General features: G+C 37.0%; 1 protein-coding gene across 1 annotated transcript in view; it reads right to left on the bottom strand.

The window, feature by feature from the left end:
• Window positions 1-21,793, bottom strand: part of UBE2U (ubiquitin conjugating enzyme E2 U) — a 37,494-nt gene extending 15,701 nt beyond the window's left edge. The window contains exons 1-6 of the mRNA XM_069478027.1: window positions 21,728-21,793; window positions 20,132-20,213; window positions 19,000-19,092; window positions 15,701-15,798; window positions 7,748-7,868; window positions 1,331-1,379 (exon numbers count right to left, since the gene is read on the bottom strand). Of these exons, the coding sequence (XP_069334128.1) occupies window positions 1,331-1,379; window positions 7,748-7,868; window positions 15,701-15,798; window positions 19,000-19,092; window positions 20,132-20,213; window positions 21,728-21,793 (509 nt within the window). The remainder of the gene's footprint in view (window positions 1-1,330; window positions 1,380-7,747; window positions 7,869-15,700; window positions 15,799-18,999; window positions 19,093-20,131; window positions 20,214-21,727) is intronic.
• Between the last annotated feature and the right edge of the window lie 2,038 nt (window positions 21,794-23,831).

The following is a 23,831-nucleotide window of genomic DNA, read 5'->3' as shown; positions in this document are numbered from 1 at the left end:
CATGACTTAATGCAAAGTTCTAAGCATACGGTGCTAGACTGATACAATGCTATGAGCAGCATCTCTCTTTGAATAATTTCTGCAAGACCTCATTGTGAATACATTATTTAAAAACTAAACATAACTGAGCTCTATTTCAGAACAAATGTACCAGGGGAAAACAGTAGAATTCACAGATACACAACAAATTGCAACCTTATATATACCAGGAGTGTAGAGCATCACTGAAATCCAGACTGCATTGTTTCAACTGAATCCTACCTAAAGACTTCTCTAGAGAGTTCAGGCTGGCACAAGGCGAACACCACAAATCAGACCTGATTCTGGCATCATTTATCCTTTGTTTAGTTCAGAGGACTGCTGAAAGTGGGCCCACAGGAGGTCTTCTGGTCTGTTTCTATTGCTTTATATTAATAAACGCTGGCACAGTATCTTTATACACTACAAATAATTATACCACAATATAACTTTTTGATATTCTAGGGACATTCATGTCTTACAGGTGATAAAATAGTGTTTATGTATTGAACAACTATTTATCACAGGCCTATTTTGTGCCAGGATGGTCAAGTGCTTTGTACCACATTGACACGTTTAAGGGACAGCAATGTGCTTTATAGAATTGCAACTCAGTGTACTATTAGCTAGATTATGCTTATCTTCCTACAATTTTTCAACATTGTTTCACAAACAGAAGCCACTTAAGTTACCTAATTTTACCCAACATTTTCTACAGGGCCAGTCAAGGAAACATGACCTAAAGTGAGCACTATTTCAACACTAGTTAATTGGCTTTTTTCTACATCTGATTGATTATCAAAATAAAGCTGATGGAAATGCTTGAGAAACCAAATGCTGCAGAACCGTATTTGAGATTCTATTAATAGACTTACACCTTGTTCATGTGTTCAAGGCTGAATTGATGCCGCACTGTCAGGCCGTCTCCCAAAAGGCACAATGGCTCAGTCCTAACTCTCACCATTTTTCTTTAGAACTCTGTCTTCTCCTAAATTGCTTGGATTTTTGTGATCTACAATGGTTTTTGCTCATTTGGTTGATAATACATTTTTTTCTATTTGAAAAATAAAAATTAAAGAATAGACAAGTTCATATAGTTACATTTAATTTTAATTCAATAGTCTAGGAAGAATTCAATAATTTCCCACATTCTTCCAGAAAACAATATTTTTTAAAGGTATTACAAGAGAAAAAGATATCTACTTCCTTTTCTAAGTTAAAAAATTCAATTACAATGAAAAAGATAAACGGTTTAAATCAACAGTCCTTTTGGTAAATAAATTGACATAAAATTCTATAAAGAAAAACTCACCCAGTACATTTTTCTGGTTCTTTTGGTAACTCTGGGCTGTCATCTTTTACTGCAAAGGAAAATATGAAAGAATTCTGGTTTACTTGGAGGTTGAATATATAGCTTTATGTGCACTCTTTCCAAAGGTTCAATAAAATGGTAATAATGGAAGAAAAATAAGGTATAAAACCTCAAGGAGAGTGAAAGAAAGATGACAAGAAAATTTTTCAAGATGGAAAGCAGATGTCAAGTGGTAACTGTCTTAGCAGGCCATAGAAATTTGAAACCTAACTGCATGATGAGAGGATGCCAATAAAAAAGCAAGTGGATTTGCACTACAGAACCCGGGAAACAATTCAGGAATTGAAGGTAGCTGATACCTGTGAAAGGAGGTCTGAGTGGTAGAGGACAGACACCAAAGCCTCATCCTGTGTGACCAGATGATCACCACTGGCCAGGCAGGAGGGAGGATGTTTAATCTCTAGAGAAACTGAGCCAGAGAGACTCAGGACTGGAGGATATTAGAAACAAAGCAGAACAGGAGTATGGTAAGGGACTGAAAAGGGAATAAATTATATTGAACAGACAAGATTCATGACTCTCTCCCTTTGTCCAGCTCTCAGAGTGTAAGCTGCTCTCTCTCGGCACAAGATTGGAAGATTTCTCTCAGGAGAAACAGTTAAGCCTATAGAAATGGTCAGGTGCTCACTGAGTAACCCTACAATGAAATAAAACTGTCAAGATTCCAGCCTGTATTGAGAACTTCCAATCTTTTTAATAGAGCATTCATCATACGTCCATCACAGGAATGGACAAAGATCACTAGGCATTTGAGCAAGGTCAGTATCATAAATGACAACAATCAAAATTTTAAAAAAGGAGAAAAATAGGAAACAGAAGCACATTGTTTTTTTCTGGAAATCTTCCAAAATATATAACAAAAAATAAAGAAATGGATAAGTGAAATTTTATTTTAAAAATTAGAGGATCAGATCAGTAGAACCGATATCCAAATCATAGGAGATCTATTATAGAAGAGAAAACAGGGGAAATGGAAGGGAAAGAAATTACAAAAGAAGTCATATAAGAAAATTTCTCAAAACTGTAAGATTAGAGTTTGAGATTTCAATAGTTTATCAAATGCCCTATGTGATGAGTGGGGGTGGGGGGAAAACAAAGAAAAACGAAATATTATCAAAAAATTCCAGATCATTGGGAATAAAGAGAAGATTTTAAAAGCTTCCAGAAAGAAGAATAAATCACATGTGAAGAATTGGACGTCTGAATGAAATCAGATTTAAGAGCAACACTAAAAACTAGAAGGTAACAGGATCTTTACAATTCTGAAAGAAAATTATTTCCAAGCTAAAATTTAACCAAATTATGAGCATATGAAAGTAGAATAATTATATTTCTAGGCATTCAAAGTGATAAAAGATTTAGCTCCCATGTGCTAGGAAACTTCTAGAAGGTGTACTCTTAACAAAATGAAGAAGCAAAAACCAACCACAAGGAAAATGAGGGATCGAGCAGGAGCCCCAACCCAGGAGGCAGACAAAAGGGTCATCCCAGCATGCCCACAGAACTGAAGGAGTGTGGAGTGGTGGAGTGCCACAGGCAACAAAAACAATAAACAAAACCCCAAAAAAACAAAAACAAAGGTCTTACAACACTGATTAAATACCTGGGAGTTGTTTTATAGCTTTGTCAGAAAGTTTAGGGGAATTATAGAGGGTAGAAACATAAAACAAAGGAATGAAAAATCAGGCCATTTGTTCAAGAAAGAAAGATAATCATTCAGCACTTGTCTGTGACAAATATTTACAAAGTCATAATGTAACCAAACCATATTAGGAGGATGGGGGAGAGGCAATGTGGGCGGGAATGGCAGAATAAAAGCTAAATCTTTGTATTTTATAAAATTAAGCCTATAAATAATATCTAAAATGGAAAGCCTCAGAAATATTAGTATAGAATAAGCTTAGAAATAAATACAGTGGTAAACTCCAGAAGCAACAGCTAAATGTGTTGGAAACCGCGGCTGCCTCTGGGGGGCAGCACTCAGTGATAGACCACGCGGGCTTCTAAGGTCTGCTGTATTTCATTGAAAACCGTTTTCTATTTGTGCTTTAAAGCTCTATACATCTATTTCTTTGATAGAAAATAAATGCTTAACATTTTCAGTTAAAACTAGCAACTTAGAGACTTTGCTAAAAAGGTACTGGACTGATACGATGAAATACAAACAGGAAAAAGGAGGTATGTAACCCCAGCAAATAGATCCACATACTACCATCCTGTTAAATTCAGGTTTTTTGTATCTCATGACATCTGTAAGTAGCAGGATGTCTGTAACAATATTGTAATCATCAACAACAAAATTGGTTCTGAATAATGGTGCTAAAGCTCATGTTCTTTAACAAGTAGGAAATGCTACTGGACTAAATTTCTTTCCTCCCCACATGCAGAAAATATATTTCTTAGGGGAAGGAGTATTCCTACACCTAACCAAAGAAATATACTCACTGTAAAAAGAAAAGAAACAAAGATCTGAAATCCTATGAGATATCACCTGCTTCAATTATAGAGGCAATTTTCTTTAAAATTGCTCTATTATTAGAGGATTAAAGAAAACAGTGAACTAATTGGGAGCTTGCATTGGAGAAGAATAAAATGCTTATGACAACATTTTTCCTAACCACAAGCAGGGCAGGATGTACTTGCACAATTATCAGGTTTTTTTAAAGTATATAATATAAATTGTATTATAATCTCCCTAACATTTCCATAATTCCCTCTATTCTATTATTATGGCTCATCTGTCAGTTATTGTATTCTAGTTTATTTAGATAAGTATCTGAAACTTATTAGGATGATCCTCCTTCATTTATCAAAAACTATAGGAATATACCCAGCTAAGAAAAAAAATTATTACCTCTGGCTTAGCTACCATTACTCAGTTTTACTATTTTTATGCTCTTGCATTTTCCTTCAACTAAAGATTTTTTAAATTAGATGAACCTTGTTTTAAAACATCAAAACAAGCATGGAAAACAGAAGATAAATATTATTTAACCCTATAATCACATAGAAATCAAAATTCACAAGGACAAACTGAAAAGAAAAAGGCACATAGTTCCTTCTGTGAAAGCTCATAACAAATTAGAAAGTAACCAGTAACACTCAGAATCTAGGAGGCAACAGTTGCTAGGCATTGTGTCCTTCCACACTTTCCTCCTCTGAGTTTTCATAAACTAACTGGAGAATAAGTCGGAATGTACTTGAAAAGTCCGCTTATCCAACTCCTGACGCCAGGCAAGAAGCTCTTTAACAACATCCCTGAAAAATGGTCATTTAACTCTACTAAATAAACACGAGTTAGGGGGCCGGGCGCAGTGGCTCACGTCTGTAATCCTAGCTCTCTGGGAGGCCGAGGCGGGCAGATTGATTGAGGTTAGGAGTTCGAGACCAGCCTGAGCAAGAGCGAGACCCCCGTCTCTACTAAAAATAGAAAGAAATTATATGGACAGCTAAAAATATATATGGAAAAAATTAGCCAGGCATGGTGGCGCATGCCTATAGTCCCAGCTACTTAGGAGCCTGAGGCAGGAGGATTGCTTGAGCCCAGGAGTTTGAGGTTGCTGTGAGCTAGGCTGACGCCACGGCACTCTAGCCTGGGCAACAGAGTGAGACTCTGTCTCAAAAAAATAAATAAATAAATAAACACGAGTTAGGAAAGAATACCTTTAGTAATAGGGAGTCTATTAACTGCCAACCTGGCCTTGTCTATTTTTTTAAGCAATTTGAATTGTTAGGAAATTCTTCCTCCTGTTTGGCTGAGGACCTGGTTGGACTTTACCATTAAGGATGGTGCAACTCTGGTGGCATTTGCTTCTAGGAAAAATCAGTTAGGCACCCAGTAGATTATATTATCCATCGTTCCAACTGGTACACTGCAAGTGAAAGCGGTTGCCTAGAAATAATCACACCGGGACTGTGCCAGGCAGCCTGGGGTCTGTAAGCACTCTAAGTAAGGGGGACAGGGGCCAGGCCATGAGGAAAGGACACTGTCAGGATAACAGGGGAAGGTCGTCAGACCTCAAAATTGAGCGTGAGCTCAGAGCTTTGTGTCTTCGTGTCAATACACTAAGGTAAAGATGTAGCTGTTCAGGTTAGGCAGACATAACGGATGTTAGGAAAAAGTTTAGGTAATGAGAGGCATTTGCATGTCTGCATATCAAATACCAGGCTTAGGTTTAGGATAACAAAATTAATTCCAGACAACTGATGACGGGAAAAAGAATCCCCAATATATGTAAGATATGTTCTGACACAAGGCAGGGCCAAGCCTGTGTATTCTGAACTTCAGTGGCCACAAACCAGCAGGCCCGGGGAAGGTATGACTGACTTGTGGCTTCAGTGTTGGCCCTACTTTAGTTTTCTGGAGCAACACAGAAGAAATCTCCTTTTCTACAGGAAGTCCCTTCAAATATTTGAAAACAGGTGTTACAGGTGCCGTTTATCTACTGGCTAAACATATTGGCAATGTGATGCTCCAAGTTGAGCATACTGGCATTCCAGATGAAGGCCCACCAAACCAGAGAAGGATAAAATACTCAAATCATACAGTGAGAATTCGCCACTGTATGAATACTACTTGCTTTCTTGCTCATTTGCTGGGTGGTTTGGCAATTTGAGCAGCTTTTCTGTCAGGTGTGATGGTACAGTTGGAGAACTGAAAGGAGTGAAAGGTGATGTCTGCTTGTGGAGGACAAAAAAAAGGGCTGACTTCTCTTCAGGGTTCTTCTCATCCTTTTCTCTCTGCTGGGCAAAACCAACATCGACCAACATCTGCAGAATCATTTGCTGCAGAATATTCTTTAGAACCAGTTTTTAAAATTGCCATTTACCAGAATATCGACATAGCTTTGCTCTATAGAATATTTCTTTGTAATGATAGTACTGTAGCGCTCAATGAAAGGTTAAGTGATAGTGTCATTCACGCATGCCACACGTGCTTCCTGAGTACTGGCTCCATTCTAAGTGCAGAGGATAGAGCGGTGAATGCCACCGTATTCTGGCAGGTAAGAAATGGGGTCAGCAGTACCACTCCTCTGTGTGCACATCAGCCTCAAAACTGTCAGGGGTGTTTGAGGAGCTCTGAGATAAGCATGGCATGTTTGGAGATCCCAGGAAGATGCCTGATCAACAATGCTTGATTTGCATCAGGCCCAAAGTCCTGTGGGGGAGGAGCAATTAAACTTGGTCACAGGTGTACATTAAAGGATGGGGCAGAGCGGGGGCGGTCCTAGAGGGGAAATGGAAAGTAATGGAAACATGAGAGAAAATCACTGTAAGAGATCAAGGCCTGTTGATTGGGAGGGAACCATACCAGCTGCTATGTAAGGCTGCTATGTGCTAGTACGAGGGGCAGGACACAAAGGAAAGAACTATGTCACTAGGGGCCCTGCTCTCACCATGGGCAACCCCCCTGGACACCAGGGGCCAACAGCAATGCTCTGCTAACTGGGGAAAGCACAGGAGCAATGGAGGCAAACGAGTTAAGACTCACAAAGAGGCTGCTGGCAGGAAACCAAGGGTATCAGAAGAACATTGGTTAACAAGGCAGAAAGCTTGAAGAACTTCAGGCACCATTTCCACATAGCTTCTTCGAAGGAATACCTGGGGAGGGAACTCTCCTGAAAAAAATGTTGACGTTTTGCTAATCAAGAAGAAAAGAGGTGCAAATCAGTAAGATCGGGGGTACCATAGGTGAGTTCTGGGAAGTATTCTTTATAGATTGAATAGTTAAAATTAGATGTCATATCTTTATGATGGGTAGACTGGTTTCAATCGGCACCATCCATCCACATGACCATGACAATGGTGATCTAGCACCTCTTGTATTATCCTGGATAGAGCTGGAGCTCATTCTACTAAGAATGGAAAAACAAGCACCACATGTACTCACCATCAAATTGGTATTAACTGATCAGCACTTATGTGCCCATAGAGTAGTAACATTCATCAGGTGTCGGGCAGGTGGGAGGGGGTAGGAGGGGATGGGTATAGTCACACCTAATGGGTGCAGTGCACACCGTCTGGGGGATGGACATGCTGGAAGCCCTGACTCAAGTGGGGCAAAGGCAATATATGTAACCTAAACATTTGTACCCCCGCAATATGCTGAAATAAAAAATAAATGAATAAAAGATATTTAGTTTAAGATCTTTGGTAATCTTAAAAAATGATCACACTGATTGGTTTGACAAAGAGTTATAGTAGGAGAGATCTTAGTACCATTTTGTTACTGAAAATGGATACAGAAAATATTCAAATATTCCCTAATGCAACAATTATTTGCTAGATCACTTATTTGCTATAAATGTTTAATGTATTATTGATAATTGCCAAACAAAATAAGTAGGCACTTCTTACATTGTGATGGCTCATTGAAAAGTTTTAGAATTATTTTTCTGTACAAAGATTCATCTTTCATCAGTATTTCAGCTGCTTGCAAATTCACTGGATTTTCTAGCACTGGATTAGAAAGCATAACCTGTAGGAAAACATAAACAACATACAGTTTTTAAAGTAAACTTTTTTCTTAGAGCAAAAAGGCAAACCAATACATATAACTTTCAACAAACATCTTATTATGTATCACCTGGAGATAGATAAAGATAATATGGAGACATAGTATCCACTCCCAAAAAACTCTTGATTTATCATGGTTTTTTGTTTGTTTGTTTGAGACAGGATCTCACTCTGTCACTCTGGCTAGAGTGGCCTCATGATAGCTCACTGCAACCTCAAACTCCTGTGCTCAAAGCCATCCTCCTGCCTTAGCCTCCTGAGTAGCTGGGACTACAAGCATGAGCTACCATGCCCAGATAATTTTTCTACTTTTTGTATTTTCTACTTTTTGTAGAGACAGGGTCTTGCTCTTGCTCAGGCTGGTCTCAAACTCCTGGCCTCAAGAAATCCTTATGCTTTGGTCTCCCAGAGTGCTAGGATTACAGGCATGAGCCACCTCACCTGGCCCTATCATATTTTTATACTGTACATTCATGAGCCAAACATTAGGATCAAAACAAGTTACAAGTTCCTTCCTGTACCTTATTCCTTCCTATCATATAAATTTAAATTGCATTTATGTGTAAAAGGAATTAAACATTAGAAAACATTGAAACATTTCCATTTCATAGGTTTAAGAAATAAAACTTTACATTTTAACCTGAGACCACATTTAGATCATGGATAAACAAACACATGCACTGTGGTTCGCACACACTTCAATAACCCACCAGATCACTGAATGATTAGTTTGGTATCTGTAGAACTTTTCTATTGATGCCGTAGCTAATGACCACAAATTTAGTAGCTTAAAAAAGCACAAATTTATTATCTCACATTTCTTCAGGTGGAAAGTCCAGTATGGATGGACTGGTTTCTCTTCCAGATTTAACAAGGCTGAAATCAAGGTGTCAGCTGGTTGGACTCTTATCAAAAGGCTCTGGAAGGAATCTAGGTCCAAGCTCATTCAGGTAGTTGGCTGAACTGAGTTCCTTGCAGTTGTAGGAATGAGGTCCTTTTTTTTCTTGCTGGCTGTTAGCTGGTGGCCACCCTTAGCTCCAAGAGGCCTCCTTCTAGTCCTTGCACTTGGACCCCTAGATCTCAGAGCCAGCAATGGTACGACAAAGTCTTCTTATGCCTGGAATCTCTCTGATGTCACCTTCTGCCACATCCCTTTTTCCATTCACTGCTTCTCTGACTGGCTCTTCCACCTTCCCCTTGTATTGTTAGGTGCTCATGTGACGACTGTCGGCCCACCTGCACAATCCAGGATAACTTTCCTATTTTAAGGACAGCTGATGACTAACCATGATTCCATATGAAGTCCTTTCACAGTAGTGCCTAGATTAGTGTTTGAATAGCTGCAGGATGGGAGTCTTGAGGGGGGACATCTTTAAGATCTCAAACTTAATAGTTCTGCTAGATCATGATCTTGTTTATCTGACACCTCAAAATTAATATTATTCCAAACTGTAAATATTTACTCAACAATTCAGTATTTTGAACATTGTATGTTACAACATGCAAACTATATTAAAAAATATGGTAAAAAATACCAAAATAGTTAAGTGTGGATGCAGGTCAAAGTGGCTAATTATGGCTTAAGAGTCCTGGAAATGATGGCAATCTTTCACTAATGAAAGCAATCATCTGAAATCTGATATTTCAAAAGCAACGAGAATTTTCTGCTGTTACTTGACTTTTCCTGTTTGAAAAACACATTGGGCTATATTTCCAAGAATATTATAATTGCTTAAGTAAGAATTTATTGTGGGTTGCACTGTACCTTTCAAAGTGTGTGGGAAGCAGATGAAACTTATCTTTGAGAGCAAGCTTTTGGTCTTTGGCTGGAGAGATAATTTTACTCAAAGAGGCACATCTGGTAAAGTTTATTCAAGAGTTTTCTCATTAACCACTGTGCTTCAGTAAAAACTGCACTAGTAGATACATTTTGTAATATCCAATTAATTAAAGCCCATGAATTTGGAATGTATTCTATGGATGGGTGTTGATATTTACCTTTGCATTATATATGGAAGTATAAGTTTTCAAATACATTAAGATTACGAAAATTTTAGGTGGAAATCATAGGTTTAGACTTCAAAATACTTTAAATATTTCAAGTACCCTCCCCTTGGAAATGTGCCTCATTTGTTATTCAAAAGGAAGTACTCAGTAATTATGGTCTAAACGTGTATTGTCCATCAGAGTAGACACTAGTCACAAGTGGCTATTAAATTTAGATTTAAAATAATTAAAATTAAAATTAAAAACTCAGTTCCTCAGTCACACTAGCCACATTTCAAGTGCTCAGGAGCCACATGTGACTAGTGGCTTCTGTATGGGACAGTGCAGATACTGGACATTTCCATTAGTGTAGAAGGTTCTATTGGGCAGCACTAACTTTCAAAGGACTATTGAATAAGCATTAAAATAGTGATTGTAACCATATGGAAATTACCTGAGATAAAACAAGTGAAAAAGAAACAGACTATGTAATGCATACAGTCATGTGCCACATAACATTTTGGTCAACAAGAGACTGCATATGTGACAGTGGTCCCATAAGATGATAATACTGTACTTTTACTGTACCTTTTCTATATTTAGATATGTTTAGATATACAAATATTTGTATATACAAATACAGTGGTCTACAGTATTCAGTACAGTAACATGCTGTACAGGTTTATAGCCTGGAAGCAATAGGCTATACTATCTAGCTTTGTGTAAGTACATGCTATAATCTTCATACAATGACAAAATTGCCTAAGGATGCCTTTCCCAGAACATATCCCCATTGTTAAATGACACATGGCTGTATACATACCATAATTGCAACAATGTAAAAATTCAGGTTCATCCATTCATTCATTTTATTTAATGCCTATGAAATGTCAGCATTGTCTTGGGTACGTACTGGGGAATCAAAGATGAATTAGACCCGTTTCCTGATTTGGGGGAGCTTGTAGTCCAATAGGGGAAGACAGATAAGGAAACAATGTGTGCATTACAGTATTATAGTGTTCTAACAGAAATCTGTGTAGGTACTATTGGGTGTATGGCTGAGGAGGTTCCCCCAAAACCAAAGACATCAATTCTACCTTGGAAAAGAAATTAGAAAAGGTATCCCAGAGGAAGACTTGTTTGATCTGACTCTTACTACACGCAGCTGCTTACTGGACAGATTGAGAAAGAGGGGAGGAGAAAATGGGCTGTCAGATGGGAAACTTGACTGAGCATTTTTTAAGGTCCAAGACTTCCTTGAGTTTGTAACTTTAGACTTTAGAATTCTATAAATGCTTTTGGACCTCAATTGAACCAAGCAATGTGAGTGCAGAAAAGCATGAAGATATATAGGAGTGGGATTGCAGGGTGTGTTCAGGTGTGAGGAGTAGACAATTTACCATGCAACAAAATTTGGGCTTAAGCTTGTAGAGAATGTGGAAACCACTGGAAGATTTTCAATAGGAACACAGGAAAAAAGATCATAAGGAAATGCTAATAACAGTAGAGTTAGGGGTTTTATTTACGATTATCAGTGATTTTCTTTTCCATTGCATTGCCTTAAAAATCTTCTGTAATGTAGGCATATTTGTTTTATTAATTTATTTGAAAAATAAAAAGACAAATAACTGGCTTTCCATGACATATTTGGCAACACATTGCTGTCACTTTCTGTTTAATAGTAAGAATAATCATAATATTAACTAACTACAGATTTAGCATCCCAAATCTGAAAATCAGGAATCTGAAATGCTCCAAAATCTGAAACTTTTTGAGTCCAAAGTGAAGCTCAAAGTAAATGCTCATTGGAGCATTTTTAGGTTTCAGATTCTTGGGTTTGAGATGATCAAACAGTAAGTATATATAATGCAAATATTCTAAAATTCAAAAAAATCTGAAATCTGAAACACTCTGGTCCCAAGCATTTAGAATAAGGGATACATGACCTGTATTAACTATTGAATTATTTACTTGGACCATGCACAGTTCCTAGCACTTTACATGCATTAATTAATTTCATCCTCACAAGTTACATGAGGTAGCTATTAATAACAGTCCTATTTTACTTATGAAGAAATTGAGGCATTGAGAAGTGAAAAAACTTGTCCAGTGGTACGAAGGTATCATGTGGCAAAACCAGGATGTGGGCCGGGCGCGGTGGCTCACGCCTGTAATCCTAGCACTCTGGGAGGCCGAGGTGGGCGGATCGTTTGAGCTCAGGAGTTCGAGACCAGCCTGAGCAAGAGCGAGACCCCATCTCTACTAAAAATAGAAAGAAATTATATGGACAGCTAAAAATATATATACAAAAAATTAGCCGGGCATGGTGGCGCATGCCTGTAGTCCCAGCTACTCGGGAGGCTGAGACAGGAGGATCCCTTGAGCTCAGGAGTTTGAGGTTGCTGTGAGCTAGGCTGACGCCACGGCACTCACTCTAGCCTGGGCAACAGAGTGAGACTCTGTCTCAAAAAAAAAAAAAAAAAAAAACCAGGATGTGAAGCCAAGCAATCTAATCTCATAGCTCCAAATTTTTCTTTTATTAAATTATTATGCAATTCAAAAATTTAACCAGTTCATTCTGGTTTGCCCTCACTCAGTACACTTTGAAATAATTCATTTTTACTATTCTTAGAGCAGACCATAGTTTTAGGTGAAAGAGATAAGAATATGTCTCACTTCTATTCAATTTAGTGCTGGAAGTTCTAGCCAGAGCAATCAGACAAGAGAAGGAAATCAACAGCATCCAAATGGGGGCAGAACAGGTCAAACTATCACTCTTTGCTGACGATATGATCTTATATCTAGAAAACCCCAAAGATTCTACCATGAGACTACTGGAATTGATAAACAAATTCAGCAAAGTCTCAGGTTACAAAATCAATGTACAGAAATCAGTAGCATTCCTACATGTCAACAACAGTTAAACTAAGAACCGAATCAAAGACTCAACATCCTTCACAATAGCAACAAAGAAAATAAAATGCCTACGAATAGATTTGACTAAGGAGGTAACAGACCTCTACAGGGAGAACTACGAAACACTGAGGAAGGAAATTGTAGAGGACGTAAACTTGGAAAACCATACCATGCTCATGGGTTGGCAGAATCAACGTTGTTAAAATGTCTATACTACCCAAAGTGATCTACAGATTCAATGCAATCCCTATTAAAATACCAACATCATTTTTTGGAGATGTAGAAAAAATAATTCTATGCTTCATATGGAACCATAGAAGACCCCGTATAGCAAAAGCAATCTTAAGCAAAAAGAACAAATTGGGAGGCATCAGTTTACCAGAGTTCAAGCTATACTGCAAGGCTATAGTAACTAAAACAGCATGGTACTGGCACAAGAACAGGGACATAGACCAGTGGAACAGAACTGAGAACCCAGATATAAAACCATCCTCATATAGCTATCTGATCTTTGACAAAGCAGACAAAAACATACACTGGGGAAAAGAATCCTTATTCAGTAAACGGTGCTGGGAAAACTAGATAGCCACATGTAGAAGACTGAAATAGAATTCGTACCTTTCACCTCTCACAAAAATCAACTCACGGTGGATAACAGACTTAAACCTAAGGCATTAAACTATAAGAATTCTAGAAGAAAATGTTGGAAAAACTCCTACAGACATTGGCCTAGGCAAAGAATTTATGAAGAAGACCCCAAAGGCAATCACAGCAACAAAAATAAATAAATAAATGGGGCCTGATCAAATTAAAAAGCTTCTGCACAGTCAAGGAAACTTTCACGAGAGCAAACAGACAACCTACAGAATGGGAGAAAATATTTGCATGCTACACATCCGATAAAGGGCTAATAACTAGACTCTGTATAGAACTCAGGAAAATAAACAAGAAAAAAATCAAACAACCCCATTCAAAAGTGGGCAAAGGACATGAACAGAAACTTTTCAAAAGAGGACAGACTAATGGCCAAGAAACATATGAAAAATTGCTCAACATCTCTAATAATCAAGGAAATGCAAATCAAAACCACAATGAGATATCACTTATCTCCAGTGAAAAAGGCCTTTATCAGAAAGTCCCAAAACAATAAATGTTGGCGTGGATGCAGAGAGATAGGAACATTCATACACTGCTGGTGGGACTGCAAACTAGTACAACCTCTGTGGAAACTAATATGGAGCTACCTCAAAAAGCTACAAGTAGAACTACTATTTGATCTAGCAATCCCATTACTGGGCATCTACCCAAAGGAAAAAAAGACATTCTATAAAAAAGACATCTGCACTAGAATGTTTATAGCAGCATAATTCACAATTGCAAAAATGTGGAAACAACTCAAGTGCCCATCAATAAATGAGTGCATTAATAAAATGTGGTATATGTATACCATGGAGTTCTACTCAGCCACAAAAAACAATGGTGATCTAGCACCTCTTGTATTATCCTGGATAGAGTTGGAGCCCATTCTACTAAGAATTGAAAAACAAGCACCACATGTACTCACCATCAAGTTGGTATTAACTAATCAACACTTATGTGCCCATAGAGTAGTAACATTTATCGGGTGTTGGGCAGGTGGGAGGGGGGAGGAGGAGATGGGTATATTCATAATGGGTGCAGTGCGCACCGTCTGGGGGATGGACACGCTTGAAGCTCTGACTCAGTAGGCAAAGCAATATATGTAACCTAAACATTTGTACCTCCTTAATATGCTGAAATAAAAAAAATTATACCTGCCAAAAAAAAAAAAATAAAAGAATATGTCTCTGTTTGAAGGAATCCAAAAGATCAACATCAGATATCTGCATATCATACTCACTTACTTCTTTAAAGTTTTTGCTCAAATGCCTCTTTCCTAGCATGTATCCCCACACAGGTAGATGCTCAATACGTGTGGGTAGAATGAATGAATAAATTGAACATTGAATCTTTAAAAAAGAAATACATTTTACTCAATATACTAAGATGACTACCTAGAAAATTAACTATTACTTTATTTTCAAAAATAAGAAATGGGAGAAATAAAATTTCTATGATAATTCTACCTTGAGAAAATTCAACTAAGCCAGAATACTTTATTCTCTAAGTATTCCAGATAATCAATATTTAATAATTTATCTCCAGATATCAATATTACTAATGATAAGTTCATGGATAGAATATTACTGAGCCAATCTAAGTGGTCAAAGCAAGTGCCACTGAAATAATTTATTTTAGCATCAGATGAGGAAGGAGGGTTTATAAGGGTCAGGAATAACACAACACTGAGGCATGCCTCTAAGGACCATGGGTTAAGGTGGCATTTGGGAAACAGGGATCCATCTGAGGAGAGGAGAAAATCCCTAGCTTAATTGTTCACGGAGTTTGATGTGAACACTTAAAAGAGAGGAAGTATCTAGCACTACCAGAAACAAAGGATAAAGCTGAATATTTTAAGTTATAGTCACTTGATTCACTCTCTGAGGAAGGCAAGGTCCATGAATAAGGAAAGACCTGAAAGGCCTCTTCAATATTGAGAACTGAAGTTAGGAGCCAAAAGAAAACCTAAGACTCTATTTTTAGAACTGAAAATATCTGAACAATTCATTTCTTCTTTTATAAAATACGTACTCTTTGGTTGTGAAGGGCTTTACTATCAATTTTACTTTAAAATAACAGTTTTTATAACTTAAATTCTATTTCATAGCCTTGATATAGAAGTGTGGATTTAAATAAGCCTGCTAAAATCCTTTAAACATTAAAAATATGCATTGTACATTTTAATTCTCATATTTCGAATAACTGGGATAATTAAATATATTAAAAAGAGTGCTTTATTAAATCCGTTCTTACCTGTAGGGCAAGTAAAATGCTGCTCAATGTATACTTTTCATTCCATTTATTGGGGTTGTCCAAAAAATCGATACAGGGCTGACCAGTCTGTGGGTTTACTGCATTAAAATAATATATTAATATTGATGTATATATAACAAAAACATTATTTAAAAGTTATGAACATCAACATGATGAGCTAGGAAAATTATTTGCATCTACTCTTCCTTTCTTCTATTTCTTCTCTTTGTAATAAGAAACACGATGCCTGTTCCTGGTTCCCACCCACATTGTTTTAGTTGAATACATGGGTGCCCATACTGTTTTTCCTAGCCTGCACTCTAGCAAGATGTGGCCTTGTGACTAAGTTTTAATCATGGGCTATAAGCATAAGTATGGAACTTCTGGATCTTTTTTTTAAGGAAGGTATATTGCTCTCCTCTTTTTCTCTTTCCCCTTCCCACTGGCTAGAAATGGTGACAAACAGAGTAAACGCCTTAGACCCAGAAATGGAATCCTCACGTTGAGGACGGACAGAAATTCCCTCCAACCTTGGTCTGTTATACTAGGTTGGAAAGATACACAGAAGCTTGGCCTATGCCCTAACACAGTTCATTAATTAATTTAGTGTTTGGAAAAAAAAAAAGAATGGAGTTAAATATGAAAAATAAAACTATAAAATGACTAAAAGAAAATTTAAAAGACTATTTGATTTTGTCTGGGGGAAGGATCATGCAAACTTAAAGACAATTGCAAAATCCTCAATAAGAGATCTGTCTAAAAATTTTAAAATCCCAGACATTAAAAAAAGGCATAAATGAAATTTAAAATCAATGACAAACTGGAGGAAATATTTACATCTAGGACAACGTGATAACATTTCAATTATGTCAGAGAAGTCATAAAATAGGAAATATAATCAACAAATGTGAAAAAATGTTTACTTCACAGGTATTCAAAGAACTGCTCATTAAAATAATAGCAGGTTTCTTATCAAATTGGCAAAAAATTTCCCTATAGTTCAACACCCAAAATTGGAAGGTGCTAAAATGCGAACTTTATGTACACTTTCTGGTGGGAATGTAAACACTACCAAAAGGCAACTTGGCTTTATATATCTAATGACCTAAATCTGTACATAGTCATCTTTCGGAGTCTGGGAGCTAGTAAGTAACCCTCCTCTCTTCTCACATTCATATATAGTTATGAAATAGACCAAGGTGTTAAAAGATGGAAGTAAAAACACCAGTTCTACTGTACATAAGACTGAAATGAAGAATGCACTTTATCAACAGCTTTAATTGTGCTCCATTATGGTCCCCCTGGTTTGAACTTAACCCCCAAACTGAAGCCCTGCCTAAGGTTCCTGCCTGGAGAAACAGAGACTGCACCAACTCTGAGGTCAGGATCGTTGGAGAGAAAGTGCTGAGAAAGTGCTGGGTCACACAAGCTCAATTCCTTCTCCCATCTTCCCAATCAGATAGTGACTTCTTCTTCTGGGAGGTGTGAGGGAGGAAAAGAGTAGTCATGAGTTTTCTCCTACTTTTCTTTCCTAGAGAAGGAAGTCCCCTCTATTTTATGGAAATGGGAGGAGTGAGGGATGGGGGATAAAAATATCCTTTTATTAAATTTAATCCAGTAATTCTACTCCTAAGTTTTTGAAACAAATAATGGCACATATACATAATTAATTGTAAGCTATAAATTTCAAAAATAAGTTTTAATTATAAAAATAATAAGGTACTTGGGAAAAAATAAAATTACATACAAGAACATAAAGTAAAATATGAATATTCCTTTGCCTACTAATTCCATTCTTCAAAGTTTTTACCAGTTGGTCTATACAAATATACATACACACAAATCTATGTATTAATATATACACACATATATGTTTATTGAATGAAGTTATATTTTAGATTTTATTGTTCAATGTGTTTTTTCATTTAACAGTGAATTGTGAATATATTTCCAGACATAAACATTTATTGAAAACATTTGAATATCTACTATGTGTACCTACTATGTTTCAGGCAGTGAAGATTCTAAGGACATAGCAATGACCAAAAAGTCTAGCTTTCATGGGTCTTCCTTGTTCTGTTTAGAAGCAATATATACCACTATAGGATATTTCACTTAAAATTTTCTATAATAATGGACACTGAGGCTATTTCCATTTTCCCTATTTCCAAAATTGCTATTGGGAATAAATATCTTTAAACATAACATACTCTTCTCATATAATTGTGCTAGTATTTCCACATAATAATTTATAAATATGGCATTATAAGGATTTAGGGCTATATGCATTTGATATCTGATTTGAAAGTGTCAAATTGCTTCCCCAAAAGGTCATCATTATGGCACAGGAAGGATGTCTACCCACCCTTACTAAAATTATATATTATCTTTTAACATTTTATAATCATAAGTGATGAATCACAATATTTTTTGCTTTAATTTGTATTTATTTTCCTAACTAGTGAGATGAGCATCTGTTTATGTTTATTTTGTTATTTTTCTTCTATCCGGTGTTTGTTTATAGCCTTTGTCCATTTTTCTATTGCTTTAAGTTCCTTTTCTTATTGAGTCACAAATGTTCCTTATATGGTATACATATTTTGTTACATGCATTGCAAATATTTTCCCTCAGTTGGCAAAAGTCAATGTCTTTTATCTGTTTATAACATCGTTGGCTGTAGAGAAGTTTTAAAATTTATGTAGTTTAATGTGTCAAGCTTATGCAATAGTTTCTGGGTTTTATCATACTTAGAAAGGCCTTCCTAACCAAGCCTATAAAAAATTCTATTAGATTTTCTTTTTTTTTCAGCATTTAAAATTTTTAGATTTTTCATACTTTAGGAATTTCCTTTTGTATAACTTGAAGTAGCAAAGTCACCTGCATTTTTCTAAAATGTTAATTTGTCCAGTGTATCCTTTTTTATAATAATGAAAAACTAGATCCAACTAAAATATTGAACAATACAGGAATGGTTAAGTGTATTATCGAGCCATTTAAAATGATAGGGAAAAGACATAATTTAAAAAACCAGACACAAAACTTTATATGTAATACTTCAACTACATGGAAAAAATACATGTAGAAAATAGGAAGTAAATTTGGCAAAATGTTGAGAGTAGTATGTCTTTGCATTAGGATTCAAGGTGATTGTAATTTTTGTCTGCCTTTTCATATTTTACCCAATGGGATTTCTTACTTTTATAATGATAATAAAGTTGTTTAAAAAACATGATTATTATAAGGAATAAGAACAAAAGGGACAGAGCCTCTGATGATAAAAATCTCATTTAGTCCTTACCATTCGGATGAAAAGGAATTGTTGTAAATTTCACAAGTGGAGGGGCATAGTTGTACTCTGGTGTAAAATTTATTGTCAGTTGGAAGACAAGTCCTATAATATAGAAGTAAACATTTTCACTGAAGTGTCATGTTGTGCTGATTAACCTTATTAACACTGATTATCCTAATTAGCCTCCCTATGGTTTTATTTTTAAGTAAATTGTTTCATAGACTGCAAAGACTCCTCTGGGTAGTGTAACAGGCTCTCTCCACAATCTCATGGTTCTCAGCCTCTTTCCCACCAGTCTTTCCACCCACTACCTCCAAGCCCCTAATATCTGTCCCCCAACTGTGTATCTCATATTAATGGAACACAGTGTTTCCAGAACCTGCTGATCCTTTTCTCATCTACAAGGCTTTGCTGTGCTGTTTATCTTGCCTGAATTTCCTTCTCCTCCTGAACCTGGCAAACTCTTACACATTCTTCAGGACTCATCTTAAATGTCATCTCCTTGGGAAGATATTCCTGACTCCCTCAGGCATAACTAACTAATCACTCCCTCTTCACCTCTTGTTCAAAATCCATAATAGCACATATTATATTTTTTGTAATTTATCAGCTTATGTGTTTGCCTCCTCTACCTCACTCAAGGAATCTGTCTTGTTAACCCATGATAGAAAGAAAACATAGTTATTAGAGTTTATAGTGGCCCAGTCTTTTTGAAAACTTGATTTATGAAAATTTGAGGGAAAATCATGGAGGGAAAAATGAAAAGTAACTGTGGTATAATGAAGCCAATTGGAATTTTGATAGTTATTCTCTAATATCATGGAAGACTGGCAGAAGATATTCTCAATTGACAAGCTTTATTGTGTTTGCTTTAAAATGTAATAACATTAAGATTTGGCAAAAACGAAAACACAAACCCCAAATTTCCATCTATGTTGACAAATGGCAAAAAATGTAAGCCATATAATGAAAAAATAACATGTGAATACTTTCAGAATTCTAGACAACTGATATAATGCAAACTTATTATGCATATAGAGAATTCCAGAAAATAATGCAACCTTATTATACATATAAAGAAGATAGGTGATTAATGCTATAAAGACTTTAAAAAATATATATTGGTTTTGAAAACACAAACCTTGCCAAATTGAATTTTGTAGACCTCTAATTTCAGCTTCCCATTTCATCATATCTTCACTTAAAGGCACAGCAGTAATACCCTTTAATTAAAAAATAAAATTAAAGCAGATAAAAAAGATTAAGTATTTATTGCAATTTTAAAAATTAGATACCAGGCAGCACTGAATTCTAAAAACTCTCAATTTTCTTTTTTTGATAAGTTTATTTATTTGCTGATCTGGGGAGGTGTCTTATTACACAGAAGTTAAGATAGATTCCAGAAAACACATGCAATAGTAAATAAACATAAATCATAAGTGTGGAAGTCACAAGTAGGACTAGAAGTTCAAGATTAGGGTGTGTGACTTATGGTTCATGTAAGTCAAAGCCAATTTAAGATTCACATTAAAAAAGAAGGAAATAGTTGGAAAGCATATGTTCTTCACAGCTTTTTAAATTTGTACAAATGCTATATGGAAAAGCATGAAGTAGGAAAATTTCATTAAGAAAAAAATCCAAAATTATACTTGTATATAAAAATAAATTTTTCCTACACTTGAGGTATTGTTCCAGTGGAGGGATAAGAATGTATTTCATAGAAAACGTTACCCATTGTACTGAGGAGTACACTTAAATACACTCAATAAATATTTCTAAGCAACCACATAGTTATTAAGTATGTTAGGTGCTTTGTCTGTATGAACAGTATATCTCTATTATCTACATTATCTATATTTACAGATCCCTTTATTGGATTCTCTTTGACCAGAGAACTATAAAGTTCAGGCTAAGCAAAAACATTAAATGTTAGATCCATGCCTCTGGGATGTTTGTTGTTGGACTCAACAATTGTTCCTAACATCTCCAGTGAAGGCAATATGTTTAGAGCAGAGGTAAAAAACGAACAATCCCACTGAACTACCCTTGAAGCAACTGTGGGAAGCTCTCCATACCCTCCTTCTATGGATATGTTTCTGTTCTTTCACTTAAGCACACCGTCTTTCCTCCCTCTTCCATTTTTCATTCTCCATAAATAAGCCCGTGGATATTGGGAACTTCGTTGGTGGCATTTGGGGCAAAGGGTATTGCCTTCGTCTGTATTAGAATTATAAGGGGAAGGCATTTATGTGTTACGCTAGTAAATGTGCATTAGACAATAAGTAGTGGAACACAAGAATTAAGAGCAAGGGTTTTGATGTTAGAAAACCCTGTTATATGGAATCTTGGGGCTAAATCTTTACTGAATCTTTCAGGAGGCTTAGGTTTCTGGTAGCTAAAATGAAATACTACTTATTTTACAGTATTATAATTAATGAGCGTAATCTTGTGCCTTCTAGTCACTTGCTACCTGATAGACCCTGGTATTCAGGGCTTAAATTCACACAAATTACTCAGCGCAGCGTGCTCAATATTGTTAACCATTATTGTTTTGAAGTAATAATAATAATTTTTACTATTATGAAATGCATTACTGTAGTGAAATAGATTCATTAAGTGACAATATTCCAGTGGCAAATTAGGTTAAACTAAATTATGACTTATACAACAAATACGAGTTAAACTGCTTCTTAAAAATTATGACACAAATACATCCCTCCCCGTGCCCAGTACTTACCTCAAAATTGTTCACCTTGAGCTCATCGAAGTCTCTTTCCAGCAAGAGGCAAGCTCTGCAGTGCATGTTAAGGCAGTTAAGGCAGCAGAGGGTCTAGCTCTTGTCCCCAGACTCCTTAGGTTTACTCTGAGGAAGGGTCTGAGGTGATGGGTCACTCTGCCACACTTAGTAAACTGATAGAAGTTACTTGCTTTCTAGAAGCTCAGAACATCCCTAAGATAAGTAGCTTCTAAATTCGGAACACAACAGTGACTTTCTTTTCTACTCTGACTGCTCTAACGGGGAGCTTCCAGATGGAAAACTTGGGCACCTTCTCGTCTGCGGAGTGTCACTGCAGCGCCGGTCCACAGCCAGTCTCAAGACAAACTTGGATAAGCAACTGGGACAAGCTCGTGTTGTCGGCGCGTGAAGTGGGAGTGGCAGGTGGAAGCGTAAGTAGGTTCTAGCAAGTTGTCTCCGCCTCACAGGTGTAAGGCGGTGTCGGCTTAGCTGGAGGAAGCCAAGCAATCGGTTGCCAAGCAACAGGCCCCGGGGAACGTACAAAGAAGGGGGCGGGACGGTCGCCTCTCATCCAATCAGCGAGCAGTCCTCTGGATACCGCCGCAACCAATCCTCCAACGGTTTCACTTTGAAAGGCCAATGAGATCCGCGGTCAAAGCGACATCACCCCCTCTCAGTCCACCAACGTGGACTCAGCACAACTAGGGTAGGGGCTGAGGTTCCAGGACCCAGCTTGTAAGCCATAGACGCCATCACACGAAGTCCCACTTTGAAATAATCCTTCCTTTTTCTTTGGATAAGTGACCGGTAGGTACAGGTCTGCACTTAGTCATAACATCTTAACTTACGTGGCGGGTTACCGTTCATAGTACGTGTGCATAAATTTTTATTATGTCGTAGAATCCTACAATGACCCTGGGAGAGTGCTTCAGGAAGAGGGAACTCCTTAAAATTTCTCAGATTCCCGTCTCTTTCCTCACAGTTTTGCACTTGCTGTTCCTTTTACCTAAGCATTTGCCACACTCGTTCCACCCCTTCTGCACCCATTTTTCCATCGCTCATCTCTCAGATTTGACAACTTCTTAAGGGATCCTCTAAGACAAAATTAGGCTCCCCTCTTTTGTGACCCCACCGACCCTATAGTTGCCTTCTTGTTAGCATTTGTCACACTGTATCACAATTGCCTATTGTCTTCTACACCAGACTGTGAACTACTTAAAGATGCTGTTCAATTACCAGCACCAACTACAGAGCCTGGCATCTTTGCTTACTACTGACTTACTAATTTTATGGAAATGGGATGTCAGTTCAATTAGTTCATTCATTTCACAAATACTTCTTAAGCACCTGTCTTACATGCCGTGAAAAGATTCAAATGAAGTCACTGTCTTTATGGCTCCGATATACAGTTTATAAGTACGCAAAAACGAAACAAATATGCAAAACAAAAATCACAATTGCAGATCGTGATAAGTGCTATATGGACAATAAAACTAATGTGATAGAAAGTGGGGTGGATAGTTAAGGGTTAGAAATGGTGGTCAGGAGTGGAGCTTCGAACTCATGCATGAAAGATGACATAGAGCCGGCTATATGAAATATTGAGGGAAGATACAATGCCTGCCAAGGACCCAGTCCCTGCCTGGTGTAGTAGCCAGCACCTTCACTTTCCATACGCTGAGCTCATTGTTCTAAGTGCTTTATGAGAATTAATTTCATCCTCACAAACAACTCTAATTTAAAGATGAGGGAAACTGAGGCAGAGAGACACTAGGGAATTTTCCCAAGGTTACACAGCTGGAATGCAACAGAGCCAGGGTGCAAATCCAGGATATCTGGCTCCAGGGTCTATGCTTTTAACCACTAGGCTAACCTGCCTGGCAAATGTCTCATGTTCTACTGAGCGAGCTCCCCGGCCTTTTTAAATAAATTATTGCTGCTCTCAATAGTTGATGAGAATATCTTTGTCCATCTGTTATTTTTGTTTCTGTTAGTTGTTTTGGCTGCATTTCTACCTATTAGCTTTCTGAGTCTCCTGCCATTAAAATGTAAATCCAAGAAAGCCAGAACACTGCTATATGGAATAGTGCCCATATACATATCA

This window comes from Eulemur rufifrons, chromosome 8 (genome assembly GCF_041146395.1).
Source record: "Eulemur rufifrons isolate Redbay chromosome 8, OSU_ERuf_1, whole genome shotgun sequence".
Lineage (NCBI taxonomy): Eukaryota > Metazoa > Chordata > Mammalia > Primates > Lemuridae > Eulemur > Eulemur rufifrons.
This window is presented reverse-complemented; position numbering and strand designations above follow the sequence as displayed.